This window comes from Drepanopeziza brunnea (genome assembly GCF_022702325.1).
Source record: "Drepanopeziza brunnea f. sp. 'multigermtubi' strain 214-2 chromosome Unknown ctg16, whole genome shotgun sequence".
NCBI classification, from domain to species: Eukaryota; Fungi; Ascomycota; class Leotiomycetes; order Helotiales; family Drepanopezizaceae; genus Drepanopeziza; species Drepanopeziza brunnea.
The window spans coordinates 410596-434650 of NW_027094079.1; the positions used below are offsets into that span (position 1 = coordinate 410596).

Below are 24055 nucleotides of genomic sequence, written 5' to 3' on the forward strand. Positions count from 1 at the left end.
GTTGGTAGACACAGGTCGTGGACAGAGGGAGGGCAGATGGAGGGATGAGAAGGATTCAGGGACATGGCTCATTCATGAAGAATTCAAATCGGCCCATCCATGTCCGCACAGGATTCAGGAAGCGGGCATCGGACCTGAGCCAGGGGGGGGGGGGGGGGGGCACGGAGCACCACGAGGGACTTGACCCCCAACAAACGAAGGGACGTCATATACATATTTTTATTTATATATACCGGTATATATATACATATACATATATATATAAATATATATTTATGTCTATCTATATTTATATCTATATCTATATCTATAGAAGAGCTCATTAGTCGTACTATCGTACTACGTATATCGAGCCTGTCGTCGAGTGGAGGTAGCCCGGCCCCATACTACTACGTCCATTGGAATATATTTAGAGAGGGGAAGTGGTCCATCACCGATCCGGGATGCAAGATGTGATGCTTCTCCCGAGTCCGTCGAAGTGCCAAGTGGTCGTTGTACTTGCATTCTGCGGGCCCGGGTGGTGATAAGACGGTAGCGAGATACGGGACGAGGACGGCACATAGAGGGAGTGGAGTTGAAAGAAGGCCCGTAGAACAATAGCCAGAGGTCTTGTCTGGATATACTTTGTTTCTGGTAGATACTTCGCAGCCTGATACTGCACAACCATGCACGATGCAATCGTGTCTATCTTCCGCTTCGGAGATCAAATGGCGGCTTCCCGGGACTTCTCTGGCCTCCCGCTCTCCCGCCTCCCGCCTCCCGCCTCCCGCCTCCCGCCACCCGGCTTCCGGCCCCCGCGTCCCGCGTCTGCCCGGTTGGCTGTGACGGTGGACTCGTGGATGGGTGGGTGTCTCGTTGGGTCTTCCCACTACCGGCGTTCCCAGGTCTTGCGGCGTCCACGTCTGGAATGGAATGGTATCGACGGTCGCTTAGCAGTTCGTCGCGGACATGTCATCGCTGCTCCCTCCCGAGCTGTCCCGCGTCTCCCGTCCATCTATCTGAGAGCCGAGCAGTCTTGTCTGGATATAGTTAGTAGGAGTAGCACGGGGCAGCTGCTCGCTTACCGTCACGCAATATTCCTGATCGGTTCCTGGCCTGGGCTGGCCTGGGCTGGGCTGGGCTGGCCTGCCCTGCATTACCGTATTATACTACTACTTACGTAGTAGTACTACTACTACAGTACGGAGCACGTCGAACGAACAAACTCACCACGTCCCCCTTGCTGATCCCGTGGCCGCCGTGGCCGCCGTGGCCGGCTGCAATGTGCAATGTGCAATGTGCAATGTGCAATCTGCGCGACGCCGACTGACCTCCAACATCTGCAGATGCATCTCTCTCCATCTCCGGACAGAGTTCAATCAAGCCAGGTGCTTCGTGCTTAGTACGTACTTACCTAGTACCTACAGTCAGTACTGGACGGTAAGTACAGTCCAGTAGGGAAGAGCATCCCTCCGTCTCGGCTTTCCAACCGTTCCATCCCTGCCCACCCTGCCATCCCTGCCACCCCTGCCCCCCCCCTGCCCCCGGCCCTCCCACATGCGAAATCGACCCTCTGACTGGAAGTCCCGTACCAGTTAGAGTGAGGCACGAAGTGAGCCAGCCCCTGAATCCAAACTCAAAGGCCATTAACCCCCGAAGCCAATCTACAACTATGAGCTCCCCTACCCCGTGACCCGACGAGGTATGAGTGGATTGGGATTAGTCTGGGACGGTACTTGCAGTAGCAGCAGGTACGCAGTAGTAGACCTTCCCTGTTACCGCCAATGCTCCCATCTCGACAGCATGACTTATCGCCCCGGGGGCCGAGAAGGGAAAGGAAGAGAAGAGACTCGGAGTCGGAGAGACCCACGTGATCAGTCCGTCAGTCCGTCAGTCAGTCGTGCATACGGCCTAGAGAGATGGATGGATGTGCTGCAGATGCACCGCGCCCGCAAAGCCTCGCTCGTCCTGTAAGTACTAGTAGTAGTAGGTACGGTACCGGTACCTACGGTACGTAGCAGTACGGTATGTAATCCTCGAACCTACGAATACGCCGTAGCGGTAGCGGGGCCAACCATCTCCTGCTACCGACCCTGTCTGTGCCAGCGGATCTCCTTCTCTCCCCTTCTCGTGCCCTTCGAACCGCTGCGACATGAGATTGCTGCAGACGATACGAGAGCTTGAATGCACGCATGCACGCACGCATGCATGCATGCCGTTTCGAAAGGACGCCTTTCTCCGTACGATCCAATCTCGCCACGAGAGAAGATGAATAGGTAGGTAATGAGCGTGGCTGAGCGAGCCCTCGCCCCAAGAAAGGGAAGAAAGAGTGCTTGCGACTACCGGTACTCACTCACTCACTCCCTCCCTGACTGTCGCTCCCGTCGGAACAAGAGCGCTGCACCGGGACGACACGTCGGGGGCTAAGTGAGGCGCTCTGCGTGCCCTCTACGTACGTACTACGTAGCGGCGGTCGCGGTCGTGGTCAAGGTCAAGGTTAGGGTTTGGGTCTCTGCTTCTCGTTACTACGTATTTAGTATGGGTTTGTTTCCCGCTGCTATCTCGCGTGCTTCGCGTCGCTTAAATAAAAACAATTGATTAGGTACGGATAATTGCCTATCGTCAGATTTTTCTCTGCTGCGCTCTGCCCCTTTTAATCCTCAGAGACTCTCACCTCATCTTACCTCATCTCATCTCATCTCATCTCGTCACTTGCCTTGCGCAGAACTATAAGACACGCCATTGATTCACACTCCACTGCACTGCACTGCACTCACTGCACTCACTGCACTGCACTTACTGCACTCCCCCGCGCCGCCTGCCTTCACCAGCAGCGTCGGGATTCATCCATCCATCCACCCACACCAAACTCCCCACGAACGAACAAGACCCCAACAGAGACACCACCCAACAACAAGTAATCTACCATCTTACCCACCTTACCTACCTACCCACCAACCTCACCCCCTCCATCCCTCTCAACCCCTCCCTACAAGGCAAGCCAGCAGCAGTCTATGGAACTACGCTAGCTACCTCTACAGATCAGACAGCTCCTGGACGCCCTGGACGCAGGCACGGATATCAAGGAGCCAAGCGGGGGGCGGGTATGGTGATGATTATGAGGCGAGGTGAGGTGAGGTGAGATGGATGAGGTGAGGTCAGGTGAGGAGAGGCGAGGCGAGATGAGGTGAGGTGAGGCGAGGTGAGGCGAGGTCAGGTGAGGAGGTAAGGTCAGGTGAGGAGGTAAGGTAAAATAGTAAGGCTAGCTAGCTCCCCTCTTTGAAGATTGAACCTCATGCTACGTACGGAGTGGTGTCGAAAGAAAGAAAGAAAGAAAGACTGTAAGGGTGTGTTTGGCTCACAGTTGCAGGTCCGTGCAACTGAGCAGTTGAGTTGATCTTAAACAGGATCAACTCAACTTGACAGTAGAAGTTGCACGGACCAAGGCCTGTTCGGCTCGCAACGAGCAAATTGAATAGCGGGATATCTAGCAAGGCGGGACAGTAACGGTATACCACTTATTAAACCACAACTATTATTATAAAAAATTAAATTAAAAAAAAATCTTTATACGTTAAGAAAATCTTTCTTTACAAACGTGAATTAAAATTATCAAAATCTATTTATCTGTGGTCATCGAATACATTTGAAATGTAATGAAAAAAAAAATGGTCAAAAACTGTCCCAAATAATTCAAATTTACTTGTCTATTGTGAATATTTTAATAAGCACAACTTTCATTTAAAAAAAACGGCACATGATTCGAAAATAGATGATTTAAGATATGATATTCTTAGAGGTATTGATTATGAAATCAGATCTGGTAGTGATGCACGTATAGTATTCTTTGGATAGGTTCAATTGAAGAAAAGTCCGATTTTGGTGTTCCGTGCTTATTCTAATATATACCTAGGTAAGGTACGCAGCAATTCTAATATACCCACGGTACAGGCTTAAGTACTATATTACCCCTCGAGGGTGCCTCCAAAGTCTAGGTAGGTAGTTTCCACTTTAAAACCCTTGTTTTCCGTACCCTCGAGGGGTAACACTTACGCCTGCGACGTAGTAGCATACCGGTACGCATTATCAAAATCGAAAAGGATATATCAAAAGTATTATTTTTATTACTTTAATCTAACACGATAGAAGAATAGCAACTTGTAATTAAAATTCCATTAGTTGATTAAGATTAAACTCAATAGGGCGCATCTTTTTATATAGACATAATTATTATATAATAAGCAGTTAATTGGTTTTTTATTTATTAAAAAAAGAGCAAATGTTACTATCCCGCTGTGCTACATGTCCCGCTTTAGTCATGCCGACGTGCTATCGCAAGTCGATTAATTCTTTCGAAGTAAAATTTGAAGACACCGACGATTAAAAGACAAAAAAAAATGAATTCGTTATTACAATTATGAATTATTTATTAATGCGATAAACTCGATCGAGGATTTCCACGTGTAAGTCTTTAATATATCGAAATCCTTTTCGAGTCACTCTTAGGTGATTCTTGATTCGTAGTAAGTGGCTTATACTACGTCGCAGGCGTAAGTATTACCCCTCGAGGGTAAGGAAAACAGGGGGTTTAAAGTGGAAACTAAACTTTTAAGGCACCCTCGAGGGGTAATACTTAGGCCTGTACCGTGGTACTACGTAAGAAGCTCTCTTACTTATGAAAAGCTGGTCAGATCGGAAGTATGTATGCTACGGCGTTTTTGGCGAAATTGTTTTTATAGTATTGAACGGCGGCGCAAGCGCTAATTGCAGCGACGATCATTCTAATCTTGCGATTCCGTAGATTGCGCTTTTTCAAAATAGTTTTCGGAGACGGCATGATGAAAAAGGTTGCGTAATTAAGAATTATTAAAAGGAAAAAGAGAATAGAATAAAAAGGGGAGGGAGGAGAAGGGGGGGGGTGGGGGGCCGAAAAAAGCTTGCAACTTGAGCTTGCAACTTATGACTTGGAGCTTTTTGCTTAAAGTCCGATTTGTATAATGCAATTGCAGTTGCAAAGTCAGATGCACACTTTGCGAGATTTACGTGCACGAGCCAAACAGATTAAAGCAATTCTTGCATCTTGACGTAGAACTTGGAGATGCAAGAATATTTTAATAGTGCAACTTAGCTTGCATCTGCGAGCTATACACACCCTAAGTGACGCACGCTGTTTCTGGACGATGGCTAAGAAGGGGTTTTGGGGGGGGGGGGGGGGGGGGAAAGGAGGGATAAGATCGCGCAATCTGACAGCGGTGAGATTTTCTGGTGGGGAGTGAGCGAGAGGTTTGCGGGGTTGGTGGTGTTGATTTTATTTTAATATAATATAAATATGATATATATGTATATAAATATTCATTTTTGGCAAAGTCACACTCATACGGTAGGTACGTACGTACGTACTACCGATAGATCCCAGCTCTGCCTCGCTCGCACTGCGACGGGAGTCGGAGAGTCGGGAGGAGGGGCCGTAGGTAAAACTGCCTACTTCGTGAACCTCGCTCCTCCGCTTGCGGCGTGAGCGTGAGATCTGTCCTGCGCGACGCACTCATCTAGCGACCTACGTACGTACCTACCGCCAGACCTACGACCTGATAGTCCGAAGCCGAGAATGGGAAGTTGTTCGAGGTGGGAGCTGATATTACATTCCGAGTAGCACCTGAGAAGATGCTGATGGGGTGGTGATGGTTACAGAGGAGGTGGGCGGCGGAGGAGAGGGCGTCGAGGGGGGCTTGGGGCTTTATGTAGGAGGAGTTGGAAGGGGGGAATGTGGAGGAGAGGGGAGGGAAGGCGAGAGGGTGAGTGTCTAGGGGAGTGATAGGGGGTAGGCGGATATGATGGCGGTGGAAGAGGAGCAGTGGCTGATGGGATGGAGGTGTGAGCGTGGGTTGAGCAGTATCCTGTTCTGATTATCACTGTGCGGAGTTCTCGCATCGGGGGGCAGAGCGGGCTCCGGGACGGGCATCACCACCGTGGCGCGACAACACAACTTTGCTTGGGGACTCGTTGCTGCACATCTCAGCTGCGCGCGCGGGAGCGCCCCTCCTATCTTGACGGCGTCCTGCCCGGCCCGCCACGTTCGAAATCCTCGTCCTCGCTGTCGTCTTTGAAGCCTTCTTCCAAGTCCCGGCTCAGCCGTCTCCCATCCTCATCCCGCCCGCGCCGGGCGTCCTGTGACAAAGCTTCTCTCCGATGGTCGTCCACCTCATACAATTCTTCGCCCTCCTCTTCATCAAAGTCACTCCCAGACCCGTCCTGGGCACTGACGGCGTACCGGTCTCGTCCAAAGTCGGCCCTCCAGGTAGACGGGAGAAGGCGTTTGGCGATCGCGCCTAGGATCCGTTGCCGCCAGGACGAAGTGTGTGTGGAGATCGTGTCTAAGGGCAGGTATTGCCCGTACCGACTCTTGTACCGCGTCCACACGGGGACCACGGCGTAGGATATGGTGAGATAGAGGATGAGGGAGATGATGGCGGGAACAACCAGAGTCTGCAGATGTTAGTTAGCCCTGCCCGCTGTGCCTCGTCGGGTGCTTCTCCTGACCTTGAGCACCGAGAGGAAGCCCATACTGGCCGGGCCCTCGTCGTCGGCGAGGATGGAATCCGGCGGTGGATGAGGTATATAGGGTTCTCCGTCGGCTTGTCCTCTGCTGGCAAGACCCGCGGCTGACCACGCGATACTCATTCAGTCCGTATTGATTGTCCCGCCTGCCCGGGAAATGGCGCGGCCGTGGTCCCTGTGGTGATTTGGATTGTTGGCGGCGAGGAGGAGGGGGTCGGCGGCTGACCCAGGATATCGTTCCAAGGAGCGTCACCGCAACTGTGCTGGCCGTCGGGCGAGATGAGGTGAAATTGCGCGCGTGGGTGCGATAGGTAGCTGTGGGGGGGATGCGGTGGCTGGATTACTGTGATGCTGATTCTATTATTGGGTGCGCTTCAGGGGTCCGGCCAGGCGCAAGGCTACGTAGAGCGTACGGGATAATAGTAGTACGTACTAAGTACGGAGTACGTAGTAGTAATTGTACGTTGTACGTAGAGAGAGGTTGGGTTGTACCACGGTACGGTATAAGTAGCAGGGGGAGTTGGTTATTAGTCAGGTCTGTGATAGGGGAAGGGGTTGACTGCCGGACTACCTACCAGTACCGGTTTACCCACACATCAACGACGCCGGCCACCACGACGACGACGACAACAACTTCAACTACAACAACTACAACAACTACAACAACAACAACAACAACAACAACAGCAGCATCATCATCACTCTGTCCCTTTCTCTATTTTGGGCCTGTCCTATTTTCGGAACACTCCTTGCTGCCCGTTGGCCACTCACGGGCACCCGTCAGTCACTTCTACGCATTGCGGCGACATCGCCGATACCCGGTCTGTGCGGGTTTGATGTGCAGCCCTGGCCGGATTGTTTCACTTCCCAAACCTGGAGATACTTGACGGCGATAGCATCATATGCCTGTCTACCTATCTATCTATTCTACCTGTCTATCTGTCTGTCTGTCTGTCTGTCTGTTTGTATGCCTGTTTGTATGTATGCACCTACGTATCTGAATCCCCCCGACTCTGCTCTGGGCTCTCCCCCAACTCGGATACTCCGGTACGTCTCGTCGTCGGTGGCAGCTAGATCCTGACAGAGGTTGGGTGTGCGTCTCGCCAACCCTCCAACCCTCCGGAAAGAGCCAGCGACCTCAACTCCCAGCCCCATTCCCACTCCCACTCCCACTCCCACTCCCACTCCCATCCCCATCCCCATTCCCATCTCCACTCCCATCCCCATTCCCATTCCCCACCATTTCCACCATCGCCGGCCGCGACCTCGGATTCTCCCCAGCGTCGCAGACTTCCAGAGCTTCATGCTGATCTACCCTATCAATGCAGCCGCCCCTGGACGACCCTCGCCCCCATCACCACGCCGCACTCAACAAGCTTCCAGCCAGGTCGAATGGGCAGAATGCGAAGGACCTGGACCTGGACCTAAGACTGGATAACTCTCGAGTCGCTATACCGCACCACCCGGGCCTGCCAGGCGCATCACCACCGCTGGGGCAAGGATTAGGCGCCCTGTAATTGTCGAGACGTCGGATCGAGTAGAATCCCCATCATGTCTGCAAATGCCGACAAAACCAGACAGTCCTCTGGGGGCAAGTCCTTTTTCTCCCGGAGCAGCAAGAAGGACCGGAGACATGCCAGTGACGACGGCAAACTGGGAGTGGATATCGACAAGACGAGTTCCACCAACGGATCACGATCATCGCGTCACCAGAGAGGCGCCTCGGTGGCATCAGTCGAGATGCCTAATTCGCCCGGTGTGGATATGCCAGGCCTGAACATGGTGGCCGGAGTCATCACCTCCATCCCTTACGACAGCGTGACAGCAGATGGGAGATCGCCCATACCCGTGGAATACCTGCCCAGGAACGACCAGATGCCCGTGAGGAGAGAACCGCTGCCGCACCATCTGAACCAAAAAGGCTCCGACTTTCACCAGTACCCATCTTTTGATCCAGCAACGCCTGTCCATGGCAGCTCCCACCCGTCCGGGCCGCGGCCCGCTCCGGGGATGGGGAATATAACCATGGCATCCACGGGGGATCGCAGGACGGCGCTGCAACAGTGGGGGCCGGGGCAACCAAGGACGAGTAACGCGAGCACCGTGAACGGACACAATCCGAGATATGACTCCTATTCTACGGCCCAGTCTTCCGCCTATGGGAGACCGTCGTCCGACCATTCGAGCATGGACTCGAGTACCGAGCGATCCAGCGTGTTCTCCTCCGGTGGCTCGTCCCGGACCGCCATGCCAAATTCCAACTCGGCCAGCTCCTTCAACAGTAATCTGTCTCCCTCCCACGCGTCGAGCCGAGAATCGGGGCGTCTGACCAAATTTCCGAACCACCACATGTCTGGGTCGCCTTCTGGTTCGCTGGCAGGAGACGGGTTCGTACTCAACAAGCCCAGTGACGATCGGGTGATAGAAGAGCAATTCTTGGCGCTGATGCAGAAACGCGGATGGCACAACTTACCCGATCAAGCCCGGAGGCAGATGATGGCATACAAACCGTCGAAGAAATGGACCCTGGTACACCAGGATCGCCTGACGGAATGGCAAGGCGAGCAGAAGAGGCGCACCAATATAAGAAACACGGGACACTTCGGACGGGAGATGGAACTGCTGGCGAACGCAGAAGAGGAAGGTACCCCGGAGTGGTTCGTGCGGAAAGTGATGGACAACAGCATTTCCGCGAAGCAGCTCCAAAGTCTCGCGGTGAGCTTGCGTACACAGCCAATTGGATGGGTCAAGACCTTTGTCGAATGCCAGGGCCAGGTTGCACTCACGAATGTCCTGGGGAAGATCAACCGGAGGCAAGCCCAGGGGCCAGCCCCCGCAGATGGATCGACCAGTGACAAGGACCTGGATCGGGAGTATGACATAGTGAAATGTCTGAAAGCTCTCATGAACAACAAATTCGGAGCCGACGATGCACTGCATCACCAGCAGGTCATCGTGGCTCTGGCGACATCCCTCATCTCACCCCGCCTAACGACAAGGAAACTGGTGAGCGAGGTCTTGACATTCTTGTGTCATTGGGCCGAAGGCCAGGGTCACCTGAAGGTGATCCAGGCTATGGATTTTGTCAAGAACCAACAGGGAGAAAATGGGCGGTTCGATGCGTGGATGCGCGTGGTGGAAGTCACAGTGGATGGCCGAGGGAAGATGGGAAGTCTGGTCGGGGCCAGCGAAGAGGTTCGCAGTGGCGGTATCGGGATGGAGAACCTCCTGATGGAATACGCGGTCGCTACCCTGTTCCTGATCAATATGGTTGTTGATGCCCCGGAGAGAGACTTGCAACTTCGAGTCCATATCCGGGCCCAATTTACGGCATGTGGGATCAAGCGCATCTTGACCAAGATGGAAGGATTCCAGTACGATATAATAGATAAGCAGATTGAGCGGTTCCGCACCAACGAGTCCATCGATTACGAGGATCTCTTGGAGCGTGAGAATAGTAGCATCAAGGACAGCATCGAAGGAGACGTCAAAGATCTCAGCGACCCAACGCAAATTGTCGATGCCATCATGCAGAAGGTCCAAGGGAGCAGGACCCAGGATTACTTCATTTCTGCTCTGCAGCACCTCCTGCTCATCCGGGACAACGATGGAGAGGAACGTTTACGCATGTTCCAACTGGTGGATTCGATGCTCAGCTATGTTGCCATGGACAGGAGACTACCGGACATGGATCTCAAACAAAGTCTGAATTTTACTGTCCAGAGTCTGCTCGATAAGCTTCACACCGATTCGGAAGCCCGTCAAGCCCTCGATGAAGCTCTGGAATCTCGCCAGATCGCCGACTCGGCTATGGCCGAAAGGGATGAGATGAAAGCCCAGATTGAGCTTGGAGCCGACGGACTGGTCGCGAAGCTGCAAAGACAATTAGACGAACAATCTCAGGTCATTGAAATTCAAAGGCGGCAGGCAGACGCACTAAAGAGTGACTTGGAAAGCCTCCAGGCCGTTCGGGCGAAAGAGGCCCAACGAAATGAGCTTGAAACGAGAGAGCTGTATCTCATGTTGCGCGATGCTCAGGATATTGCCGCCTCAAATGCTGTGAAGGGTGCCAACGGAGGTGCCCTAGCAGAAACAGATCCCTCTCAGATGAAGGGTATACTGAACCGTGAGAAGCTCATGGACCGATTGGAGATGCAGATTGAGCGTCAAAAGACGCAATACAAACTCGAAGGCCGAGTCTGGGGTGATGCGGCCGGTCCCTCTGATCGTTTACGTGCCCTCCGCGAGGAGATGGACGGTGACGGATCTGGTGCCGGTGACGGATCTGGTGCCGGTGCCGGCGGCGGTGCCGGCGGCGGGCCTGGTGCTGGTGCTGGTGGTACACTTGGCGGTACTCCTCCGAGAGACTTCACTAACAGCATGCTGGGGAGCGTTTCTCGTCCAACAAGAATGCCTAGGAAGCCTGTCAATTCCCAAGAAATTCTTGTTGAGGCTGAAGGTGACGAGGGTACCATATACGAAATGCCTCGCGTGGTCGAGATGAGGAGACCCAATAAAACACCTGGGTACTTGGATGAGATGAGCTCCAAGGTCAAACGATACGATGCAAGTGACGACGAGGACGGGGACGGTGTTACGACAGGGCCGTCGCATCCAAGTCTCGAATCTGACTCCCCGAGGACACCCAGCGATGAGACAGCCCCTAAAGTCGGCGGGTTCAATGGGCCCCTACCGCCCATTCCACCCCAACCACCGGTGCCAGAGCCGATGCCTGAATCGTCTGAACCTCCTCCTCCTCCTCCTCCTCCCCCTCCCCCCCCTCCGCCGCCACCTCTACCTGGAGCCATGGGCGGCCCGCCCCCTCCACCGCCCCCTCCAATGCCCGGTATGAGTGCAATGATGCCACCCCCGCCACCCCCTCCGATGCCCGGAAAGAAGTCTGGCAGCTTCCTCGATCAGCCGGCTTACAGCACCGCACCTTCGCTTGGCTTGCCTGTCACTAGGTCCAAGAAGAAGCTGAAGGCACTTCATTGGGAGAAGGTGGATACTCCTCTGACGACTCATTGGGCGGCCCACGCCCCAACTGCATTAGATAAGGAAGAGAAGTACGCCGAGCTATCCAGGAAGGGTGTTTTGGATGAGGTTGAAAAGCTGTTCTCGGCTAAAGAGATCAAAATTCTCGGCAAGGGCGCTGGCAAGAAGTCGGAAAAGAAACAGATCATCTCCAGCGATCTCATGCGAACCTTCCGTATGTACTCGACGCATCTCCGTTTTCTCCCCCTCGGCTAATCATTGATAGAAATTTCTCTCGCCAAGTTCTCTTCTTACTCGGTAGAGAAGGTCGTTCAAATGGTCATTCATTGTGACAAGGAAGTCTTGGACAATGCTGTTGTCATGGATTTCTTTCAGAAGGAAGACATGTGCAATGTGCCAGAGAACACTGCCAAGTTGATGGCGCCATACGCCAAAGACTGGACAGGACCTGATGCGAACAAGGACAGCCGTGAAATGGACCCGAGCGAGCTTACCCGAGAAGATCAGATCTATCTGCAAACGTCATATGAACTTCACCACTACTGGAAGTCAAGAATGAGGGCCTTGGCGTTGACCCGGACGTTCGAGGTCGAGTACGATGAAGTTTCTTCCAAGTTGAAACAGGTTGTCGAAGTCTCCGAGTCTCTACGAGACTCGGTGGCTTTCATGAATGTGCTGGGACTCATTCTCGACATTGGTAACTACATGAACGATTCGAACAAACAAGCTACTGGTTTTAAGCTCAGTTCACTTGCTCGACTCGGCATGGTCAAGGATGACAAGAACGAAACGACATTCGCTGATCTTGTGGAACGTATCGTTCGAACTCAATATCCGGAGTGGGAAGGCTTCACTGAAGACATCGGGGGGGTTGTGACCTCCATGAAGCTGAATGTCGAACAGCTGCAGCAAGATGCAAGACGTTACATTGACAATATCAAGAATGTCCAGATGTCCCTCGATTCAGGCAATTTGAGCGACCCGAAGAAGTTCCATCCCCAAGACCGGGTCAGTACCATTGTCCAACGATCAATGAAGGACGCGAGGCGAAAGGGCGAACAGATGCAGCTGTATCTGGAAGAAATGATCCGAACCTACGACGATATCATGGTCTTCTACGGCGAAGACCCCAGTGACGACAATGCCCGCCGGGAATTCTTCTCTAAGCTCGCCACCTTCGTGAATGAGTGGAAGAAGTCGAAAGAGAAGAACCTGGCTCTCGAAGCTATACGCAAACGCAACGAAGCCTCGATGAAGCGCAAGCACGCCCAACTCAAAGCTACCGGGTCATCAGATGGAAGTGCACCGCCGTCACCTGTCTCAAGTGGAGCCATGGACTCGTTACTAGAGAAGCTACGTGCTGCTGCTCCCCAGGCTAGAGATCAACGGGACAGGAGGAGGCGGGCCCGTCTCCAGAACCGACATCAAGTCCGCGTTGCGTCCGGGCAGAAGATCCCTGATCCAGATGAGATACCCGAGATTGAAGAATCCCTCAAGAGTCCTGAATCCTTCAGCACCGAGGGGGCCCTCCTGAGCCCAGACTCCGTTGGGCTCAGAGAAGGATCGGAAGATGACGTGGCTGAGCGTGCGGCAATGCTACTGCAAGGAATGCGCGGGAACGACGGCGCGAACGATACAGAAGAAAGCGAGCGGCGTGATAGTATGCGGAGGGCCCGCCGGCGTGACAACGCCGATGAAGAGCGCAAAGCTCGCCGCAAGCGCCGCGAGCAGGCGTCTAGCATATCCGAAGCTACCGAGGGCGACAGCACGATTGTGGAAGAGGAGTCGAGTACAACGCAGATCGTAGATGCGTCGATTACGGAAGAAGCCGAGGTGGAGAAGGTGCCGGCCCCGACGACGATCATTAGTCCGCCGAGCCCAGACGGTTCGAAAACCAACCCGATGGAAGGCGATGAGTGAGGCTGGAGCAAACGAGATGAACGGTGTATACGCGGATACGGGGTACGGCTTTCTAATGTTTAGTGCTTCGTTCGGGAGCTTACAGCCACCCCCTCTTCTTCGCAATCTCGAGCTGTATCTACGAAGGGAGTGAGAGAGCTCTATGATTTTGGAGCTGGGGCCTGGGCGTGGTGGGATGAAGGTTCGGATGCATAAGAGGATGGATGAATCGGAAACTCTCCGAGGAGATTCTCCGAGGAGAGAGAGGGTTTTTGCGAAATACGGGGTGCGATTGTAGTACTTGGAAATATGGAGGCCGAGGGATATTAGAAGGGTTGAAAGATGTGAGATGGAGGTGGAGGTGAAGAGAAAAGACGGGTGCTTGATTGCGGCGGGCGTTTGTATCGAATATATTTTCTCTGCATAGCGTGCGGGCCTGGCTTGGTCGATTGGTCGACTGCACTGCTCTTTGGAGAGGCAGCAGGGAGAGCCGAGCCGAGCCGAATAGAGTAGAAAGGAACGGATATGTAGTAGGGTGGGTTGTTATATACCTTTGATGAATGCAGATGGTTGAACTTTGTTTATTCTGCTTTGCCTTCTTCTTTCACTCTGCTCGTGTGAAGTAAATGTAGTATGAGTGGGTGATGTGATATGAGATGAGATAAGCAGTCAGCTTGAATATAAAAAGTAAAGGTTTAAAGGACTACGAGCTATAATTTATACTTTCGATCCGCGTTTGCTAAATGAATTAACTACAAATGAGTTTTCCCTGGCCGTCAAACGAGCATATACGCTCGAGAAAACAAATTCATCATGCTTATTTAATTAAAAGAACACTTCATGTTTTAGAAAAGTATGATGCCTCTCAAAGCAGAATGCCAGAAAGGTTACGGTAATAGACTACTAGCCTTGATTATCTCAAATAGGAAAATAAAAGAAAAGCATTAGTTAGACTTGAGAAGGGGAATAAGTATGGCATACTAAGCCTAGTAAGTAAGTAAGTAAGTAAGTAAGTTAGTAAGTTAGTAAGTGATTATCGCAGGATTTGATTTTGAATGGAACCGTAACGGTGTTTATTGAAATGGCCTAGGTATTCTATGGTCGCTTAGCGACCACGGGATCGTGTGCCCGAAGCTTGGCCGACTCCGAGCATACTAGGTTCTTATACGAATTTTGAACTGATGGAAGAGATTGTTGATTATTTTGATTATTATAATTTATGGTGACAGATGGCGTGTACTTAAATAGGTGGAGCAGAGATCAAAGGTTTAAGAGATGGCGATAGAAGTGCTTGATCTATTCAAGTGAGCAAAGGAGAAACTATAGATATGTACATGTATGGTACGTAGCCTCTAGGAGGTTGGCAGGCACGTGCAGGCATACGTAAGGAGCACGTAAGGTAAGGAAGGACCATACTGCATAACACACCCTTTAGTTGCGAAGCTGCTGCTCAGCTGACAAAAGGTCGCCTAAAGAAAAGCGGGAAAAAATAAAATAAAAAAAAAACTTAAAAGAAAATCTAGCTAAAAGATAAACGGAGCTTATAAGCTCTAACCAAAAGGCAAATAAAATAAAAGCTTAGCAAGCCAGCGCTAGTAAGCTGCAACGAGCCTCCTTAAAGCGGCAATAGCCAATAGCCTTTAAAGCAGAGTGCAAGGTGGGTCCGCTTGCCGTCGCAAAGACTCGCTAAGTTTAACTTCTACCTTTCAAAAGCAGCTCAAATAAAAAAACAAACGTAGCTAAGGTAAGCGTCCTATTCCTTATATTACTTTCCTCTCCGTCGCAAGCTTTAATACGGTTTTCAAGCTTTAATAAGCCTTTAGTAGCGCGAAAGTTATAACTTAATCTATTTTTTTAGCGTGCGCGAGCGGCTTTAATATCCTTTAGCGACCTCTTTTTAAATAGCTTTTCTTAAGCAATTATACGTCTAGGGTATTTGGACTTATCTTCGCTAATAAAAGCTTTATTCTTCTTTTATTAAAGCATTAAGCTTGCCTTAAGCTTTTCGTAGCTAAGCATAAAGAATCGTTCTTTAATAGCTTAAAGCTTAAACTCCGTAGCTATAAAGTTCCTCGGGTTTTCTTCAATATAAGCAAGTTTTAATAAGTCGCAAAAGGAAGGCTTTTAAGAATAAGAATGCATGCAAAATCAAATCATTTTTGTGACGACACGCCAGGTCTCCTGGACGCACCTCACATGCGCCAAGCTACCTCCCTCCTTTTTTCCTTCGTATTCTTCGTATTCTCTTATTCCCCGCTTTTGACCTATGAACCATGGTTCACGAGTCCTTGGCGCTTCTACTTTCGTGTATATAGACCTTAGCTACCTTCGACCTTTTACACTCGGTAGTTGTTGATTCTAAGTCATTACTTTGAGATTCTCCTAAGCTCCCATGTGAACCCCCGCGCTCCCGTAAGTTCCTTCAGGTAATCGCTTAAGGTCGTCACAATTTTCTTTTCGAGAAGCTCGCTAAAAGTAATAAAAACACTTTCACGAGCTCCTTCGGCTTATTAAAAATGCCTTTTTAAATATCTTTACGTATTCTTTCAAGCTTTTTAATTTAAAAGCTTTTCTTATATTAATAGCGTTTATTATAAGTTTTAAATAGCGACTTTTTTAAGCAAGGTTTGACTTTTAAGTTTTAAGCAATTGCTTTTAAGAAATCTTTTATAGCAAGAGAACCGACGATATCTTTGTTGGATTGCTTCCAAGCGATTGGGGAATATATTCGTAACTTTGTGAAAGGTCGTTGAAGTACTTGCAATTGCAAAACACTCGGTTGTAAAGGTATTTAAATTCGAACTGCTCCTTAAAGTTTAAGGGAGCTGATTCCTTTTATACGATTAAAAAGAATCACGTGCATTAGCTAACTACTAGGTTATATTCTTAAGTTAAGGGTCTTTTGAGCTATGGAATGCTAAGCGAGGCATGCTAAGTGGCTCGTAAATCTTGGTTCACGAGTAAACTTTTTTAAATACTATTAGCTAGTGTAAACACCCTGCCTGATAGGGCACCTGCTATGGCCATTAAGGCCATACTAAACGGACCCATCTTTTATAAAAGGGCACACATCTCTTAGCTAAAACAATCAACGAGCTTTCCACCCATCTTTTTTGCACTTTTTTATAAAGGCTCTAAAGCTTAGTGTTGGATTGCTTCTAAGCGATTGGGAATATATTCGTAACTTCGTAAGGTCGTCAAAGTACTTGCAATTGCAAAACACTCGGTTGATAAAGTATTTGAATTCTGTCTGCTCCCTAAAGCTCAAAGGAGCTGATTCCTTCTATAAGATTAGAAGGAATCACGTGCACTAGCTAACTAATAGGTTTACTTATCAAGTTAAGGGTCCTTTGCTTAGTGTAACATGCTAAGCGAAGCATGCTAAGTGACCCGTGAACCATGGTTCACGGGTAAGCTTTTTAATTACTACTACTATTATTAGCTAAGGTCGATATAGATATACCGACACCGGCAACTCTCTTTTTAGCAATCAGTGCTTTGCTAATTATTATATCGACCGAAAAAAGAAAGAGGGTAATCAAACAAAAGAAAAACAATCTCACCCTTTTAAGTCTTACTCTTTCTTTTCTTATAGCAGCTTTTCTACTTATCTATCCACTTGCACTTTTAAGGTATTAGTTAAAACTAGGTCTTGTAAAAAAGTGTTAGCTTCGATTTTAGTTATAGCGTTAGCAAAGTTAGATTTTCTTTCGATCTAACGTACTTTAAAGAGCTCTCGCTTCTCGTATAACTTACGAATAATTATAATATCGATTATAAAGCGCTTCTCTTTAGTAGTCTTTAGCTTGATTATATACTCGTATAACGAATAAGAGTTAATACACACAACTATAAGGAAATTAAAAATTCTTAGTTAAGCTGTGATTTAAGCAAAAGTAGTCGATATAGTAATAGCTATATCGATACTTAAAGATATAGCGTATAGCTCGGAAGCTAATATTGCTTTTATCACTTTCTTGCACTTTTTAACTTTTATAATACTTAATAAAAAATATTACTTATTAAAATGAACTCGTTCTCATTTACGTAAGCTTTATTATTAAAGATAGCTACGAAACCGATTTAAGAGCTGAAGTCCGCGTTGTTAGCAAAAGCTCCGTCTACGAACATAAAGAACTTCGCCGTTTTTAAGTTTAAAAGCACGTAATAAATCCTTTAAGTTAAGTGATCGATTAACTATTAGATTATTTTATTAAAAGCTTTATAATCTTCGTCCTTCGGTTCTTAATGCTAAGCAGCTATCGATAAAGCGCACGATGCTTTTAAGTAGTAAATAATAATTAAATACGTTTTTCGAGCACGTTACTTTAAGTACTTTTTAGCTCGTATAGCTAAATCGAGCTTGATTACGGCAAGCTTTTCATCTTGTCTTTTTTGCTTAATTAATAGCTCGAACCCGTCTTTATTTAAAGATAGCTTACATCTATTGAAAATCATTAATTCGGCGTATATAAAGATCTCTATTTCTTTGCTCTTTAGCTTAGATTTAACTAGCTCTTTCTTTTCTTTTACTGTCGGTATCTCCATATCGACCTTAGCTAGCTAGTAGTAGTAGTTAGGGAGCTCACCCGTGAACCATGGTTCACGGGCCACTTGTCATGCCTCGCTTAGCATGTCAGCAGTCAAGGGACCCTTAACTTGACAAGTAAGCCTATTAGTTAGCTAATGCACGTGATTCCTTTTAATCATATAAAAGGAATCAGCTCCTTTGAGCCTTAAGGAGCAGACAGAATTCAAATACTTTATTAACCGAGTGTTTTGCAATTGCAAGTACTTTAACGAACGTTACGACCTTACGAATATATTTTTAATCGCTTAAAAGCAATTTAACACTAATTAGTAGTTGATTTATTATTAAGTGATCAATCATAAAGAAGCTAAGACTTTATAGCGAAGATACTTTTTATTACGATACTTTTTTTTTTTAATAACGGAAAAGCGATTTTATATTAAGTCGCTTGCTTATATTACCGATTTTCTTTTATTCTTACGGAAGAATGATTCCGAATTAAGTCACTTTCGAAACAATAACCTTTAACGCTATAAAAGCCGCGCCTGCTATATATAGCAAACCTAATCAGTAAAATCGATCTACGTACGAGCAGATAACAATTATAACCGATCGAGCAACTGGACTTTTAAGTGGAGAGTCTAGCCGATAAAAAGCAATAAGGTATTATACCTTTCGAGTTTTATTATTACTTACGGAACCTTTAGCTATTTAGCTAAAAGAACTATTATACTTAAAGCTTTTAAAGCTATCGGAAGGGCTAAATAACGAAATATCGAGCATCTCATTTGACTTAAATGAACTATTATACGCAAGGCTAGATAATGAGATTACGGCTCGAGCGATAATAAAAGACTTTTTAGATACGAAATATAAAAGGCTAAAGGATTACGACTTATAAAGCTTATTTTAACACGCTTTTTTACGCTAAGATTAAACGAGCTTTACGATAACGAAAGATAATATAAGACGAAGCTTTAAGTTTGCTATTTTTATTAAGCTTAAAGAACACTTAATATCTAAAAGCGTATAATGCTTTTCGAAGCAAAGGAGTTACGTTAATAGAATAGTTAAGCGTTCAAACGACGAGCAGCAGTATTAGTAGATTTTTAAAGAAATAAAAGAGCAATAAGCAATACTTTTAAGCTTCGAATTAAAGTGGACCGCCGAAAACCTTACGGACGACGAAGATATTATATCTTAATTACTTTCACTTTCACTTCCGCGCAATTTAAAAAGGAAGGAAAAGAAGACTTTAAGCAAAAGGGAAGAAAGGGAAGAGATTCGAAAGTTACGCGAAGAGTTTGCGAAAAAGAAGAAGGATATAAAGCAAAATATAGAAGTAATAGTAAAGCAAATAGCGGAGTTACGAACTCACTTAATATAATACTTTAAAAGATTACGAAAGAGTATGCTAGAAAGGCAAGCTACGCAATTAGCGTACTTAGCGGCTTTAAATCATCAATCGCTACGCAATACGCTAATCTTATAAAAAGAGCCAAAATCACTTTAACGGCCCTTAAACTCTTTCCTTAAAAGCTATAGCCGGGTTTTCGAAAAGCTAAGACCGAGTAGCAATAAAAACGGTCTTAAGATTATTATCGGATTAGATAACGAATAAAGACACGAGAGTTATACGCTAAAAAAGGATTCGCTAAAACCTAAAAGCATTCCGGGCAAAATCAGCTTTTATTAAAGACAGCGTGCAGATTTCCGTGCTTAACTTCAGCGACTCAAGAAAAGAATTTAGCAACTCGAAAAGAGGATCTAGCATTTTCGGACGTACCGACAAGCTTCTTATATCTTTTAAGAGGCTACGTATTAGTAAAAGAAATACTAAAAGTATAAGAATCGCTAAAGGTAAGCTTAAAGATACGGATATTATTAAGCTAGAGCATTAGCAAGTGATTTAAATGGCTTTAGCGATCTTAACGATGACCGACGAAAAGGGAACAGGAAAGATTAATAAAGAGATCGAGGGCACGGATACGGAAAAAGTAAAAACGGCCCTTTTAGACTATTAAAAGGATTCGGAAACGGACTTTTAAAAGACTTCGGATTCGGAAATAAACTTTTTAAAGACTTTAAAAGAGGACGGACTATCGGCAATTATATCGGTAATCCTTTATCGATTAAACTATTAGCTAAGCATAATATACTTGCGTACGGCACTTTAAGCGCACTTAACGACGACAAAAACGATTTCTTTAAGCTAAAAGCAATAGACCTTTACTTAAGAGCGAAGGAATTAGCTTTATTCGCGCGAAGCTTTTTTAAAAAGCTAAAGTATTCGAAACCCGACGATAACTTTAAGACTTAATTAAGTATTTTCGCTAATTAAGCAAGTCGATACGGCTTAATATCCGACGATTATTTAATAGCGTTTTTAATTATGCTTACGAGAAAGGCTATAATTTTTTATTATAATTATATAATCAAAGCTAAGCTTCCGACGTTTAAAGCAAACGCTATTACGATAAAAGATTATTTCGAAATTAATTATCGGCGGCAAGTAAAATACGACTGTTAAAAAGAAATTTCGCTAGATTTAATTAAAAAAGAGAATTTAAAGACCTCGCTTAGCGAGTGCTTTAAGAAGCTCGTTAAAAAGCTTAAGAGCATTTAAAGCTTTTTACGATCAAGTTTAAAAGATAATCGAAGCTTTGCCGACAAGTTGTATTTAATTTATAAAAACGTATTAAAGATTACTATTGCACGAATAAACTTTGCTTTTACTTTTATTACCGCAATTGCCGATATCCGCCGAGCAATTGCGTTTGCAATTAAAACTTCTCGACCTTTTATTAAAGCGAATAAAGCTTACGCGAGCTTTAACGAGCTATACGATCACATTTGCTTTCAGCACACCGCTTTAAAAGCTGACTCCGATTTAAATAAGGAATACGAATGCTTTATTTAAGACCGCTAATATTTCGGAAATAAAAAAGCTGCTAAAGCTATTAAAAGTAAGAAAAGGTGTTTTGTTTGCAAGAAGCTAAGTTGTTAAAGCATTAATTATACTTCCGACGAGCGTAAAGTGTGACGACACGCCAGGTCTCCTGGACGCACCTTATATGCGCCAAGCTACTTCCTTCTTCTTTTCCTTCGTATTCTTCGTATTCTCTTATTCTCCGCTTTTGACTTATAAACTATAATTCACGAGTCCTTAGCGCTTTTACTTTCGTATATATAAACCTTAGCTATCTTCGACCTTTATACTCGGTAGTTATTGATTTTAAATTATTACTTTAAGATTCTTTTAAGCTCTTATATAAACCTTCGCGCTTTCGTAAGTTCTTTTAAGTAATCGCTTAAAGTCGTTATATTATTAATAACTACCTCACTTCGCCGGGAACGGCTTTAATAATTTTTTTTTTTTTTAAATTCTTTAATAGTTGGACGTTAAAAAACACTTAGACGACTCTAACGGTCACGAAAAAGCTTATTTCAAATATAACTTAAAGGATAGCACTTATATAATATAATAACCTTCGCCCCGCGGGCAAAATCCTCCGCATACCTTTTAAAGCTGCTTTAATAGCTCCTTCCTCCTCTTTTACGGCTTAACTAATAGTTTTTTTTACTTAAAAAGAAGCTATTAATAAGCAAAACGATAAAGATGATCTTTCGGCCCTTACTAATTTTAAAAAAGCTTTAGCTTAACACTAAGCTCTTTTTTAGTTTTAACGAAAGGCCGCTAAGCTTAAAAAGCTTTTCGCAGATATGAAAACTCGTAATAAAAAGCTCGATAAAAGCGCTAGCGAATAAAAAACCTTCGCCGATAAAGCTAAAAAAGAGGCCCGTCGAACTCGAAAAGAACTAGACTAGCTTTAAGCGGTCTTGCTAATTACGGAACGCTCGTCAAAGCTTTTCTAAGTATCTTTCGAAGATAATTTTAAAAGCAAAGAGCTATACAAGCTCTCGATCTTTTAGATTATTCCTTTTACTTATAAAACCGCTAACCTTCGCCGCTTTTTCGCTAACGACGATAAACTACTTTCTTTTCACAAGCTAATTAACTTTCGCATTCTAGCTAAATTTAACACTTTTAAAGCCTTTTCTTTAGCTTTTTAAGATCGCGCTTATATCGAGCGGATTCTTAACTTTAAACAAAAGCTTTTAAACGGCGTAAGCTATCGAGCACGTCATTAGCAAGCCCGCGTTTTCGATAACTTAAAAGCTTTCGAAGAATACTTTTTTATAAAACGCTAGCGCAAAAATTACGTCTTTAACTAAACCGAAAGAATAGCTTATTTATTCTTAGCTTTTTTAGTTATAAATCGTAGCAATCTCGTAATCGCTTCGGAACTCGTTCAAATCGCCTTCGAGTTCTTAAACGACCTCGCTAAAAAAGCTAAAGCGTTAATTGAATTCGAAAAACTTTATATAAAGCTTAATTAGCAATTCTAAGACTTTTATCTTATTTTTTCGGAGCTTGCCGCTATCGCCGAAATCAAAGACGAAGACCGATTACGTAAAGCCTTGCGTTTTAAAATCATCAAGACGCTACGCGACCAGCTTTATTTAAAATTTGCTAAAACTACGACTTTTAAAGACTTTTAAACCGCCGTCTAGCAATTAGCCGCTAGCTAATACGCGTCTATAAAGCTTTACGATGCTTTACAAGCTAAGTATAATACTTAATTCGCGAAAAGCTTTTATAATAAAGCTCGTAACGAATCTCGCTTGGCTTAAAAAGCAGCGATTAAGCAAACTACTTATTATAAGAACCGCTAAAGTAGCTTAGCTCTCGTCTCTTTCTTTACTTTTTAACGCTAAACTTTTAATAGCTTTAGCGCTAATGCAAATCGATTTAATCGATTTAATAAATTCTCTTTTCTCGAAAACGCTTTTAAGTTAGCGATTAAAACTTTTAAATCGTTTCGCAAAGACTCGAATACGCTAAAGCTCTTTCGCTATTATTTAATTAACGAAATAAAATACGGCGCTAGACTTAAATACGGCCTTTATTCGGATAACTCGGACGATAAGCCTTACTCCGACGCTCTTAAAGATCATTAAAAGCTCCTTTTTATTGACTCCGACGCTTCCGATAATAAAAGAAACGTCGAGGCTTAAGTAAAGCCTTTTTCTTAAGCTAGCTTCGAGATATGCGATACTTCGACCTTACGAAGCTCTTTAATAATAAAGCTATAATTATACCCGTCACTCTTATTAAAAATAGCTTTTCGTATAAGGTATCTGCTTTGCTCGACTTAAAAACTAATAAGTACGCGCTAATTAACTTAGCGCTATTTAAATCACTTTCTTTTTTTCTTAAACTTTTGATTTAATCCCTTTCGGTCCTATTCCTTATCAAATTATATAATAAAGCCCGTAAAGCTATTATCTCATATTTTGCACTTCTTAACCTCACGGTTAATAAGCGCGTTTAATCTTTTATTCCTTTTCTTATCACCAACTTTAGAAATCACAGCGTGATCTTCGGACGAGCATAGCTAGCTAAGCATCAGATTCTCTTTGATTGCGCTCGCCGCAAGCTCTATTAGCTTCGTTCTAACCTCTCGACCGCCACTTACGCTAAACCTATTAAGATTATACACCTTAATCAGCGTAAGGTAAACGCTCGTCACCAACACGACGCCAACAGGCGTGATCGAGCCCTGGACCGTGCTCGACGAAAAAGAAAGCGATTTTTACGTTTTATTTATTAAGGAATCCGAAGTGTTCGTTACTAATAAAGAACGCCGGGACTATAAGCTTTTAACTAAATTACGAGCTGAAAGAATTATCAAAAGCCTTAAAGCACCGTTTTAAAAGTTTAAAGCAAAAGAATTAGTAAGATTAATAGCTTAAAGCATTTTTTAAATGATCTTAAGCACCGATCTACGTGCTAAAAGCGCTAAGATCTTCGGATTTAAGTTTATTAATAAAATTAAAGGTAAAAGAACATTTACGCTATACGAAAAGTCTTGTATAATAATCTAAGCTTTTTAAAACAAAAGCAAAACGAAAGTATTTACCGAGTTACTTATAATGCAACGAGCGGGCCAAAGACTTTATTATGCTTTAGCTTTTTCTTTAATAAAAGATTACGGGTGTCAAGTTTGTAATAAAGATATTGTGAAAGGA

At 45.6% G+C, this 24055-nt stretch overlaps 2 protein-coding genes across 2 annotated transcripts; one reads left to right on the forward strand and one right to left on the reverse strand.

Moving 5' to 3' along the window:
* Nucleotides 1–6021: 6021 nt before the first annotated feature.
* Nucleotides 6022–6660, reverse strand: L3040_008549 (uncharacterized protein; the record flags this gene model as incomplete). Its single annotated transcript, XM_007293569.2, has 2 exons — nt 6022–6465; nt 6520–6660. 2 exons carry the CDS (start codon nt 6658–6660, stop codon nt 6022–6024), a joined length of 585 nt encoding a protein of 194 aa, XP_007293631.2.
* Nucleotides 6661–7859: 1199 nt separating this feature from the next.
* On the forward strand, nt 7860–13452 carry L3040_008550 (uncharacterized protein; the record flags this gene model as incomplete). Its single annotated transcript, XM_066157103.1, has 3 exons — nt 7860–8050; nt 8115–11746; nt 11798–13452. 3 exons carry the CDS (start codon nt 7860–7862, stop codon nt 13450–13452), a joined length of 5478 nt encoding a protein of 1825 aa, XP_066010370.1.
* Nucleotides 13453–24055: the final 10603 nt, after the last annotated feature.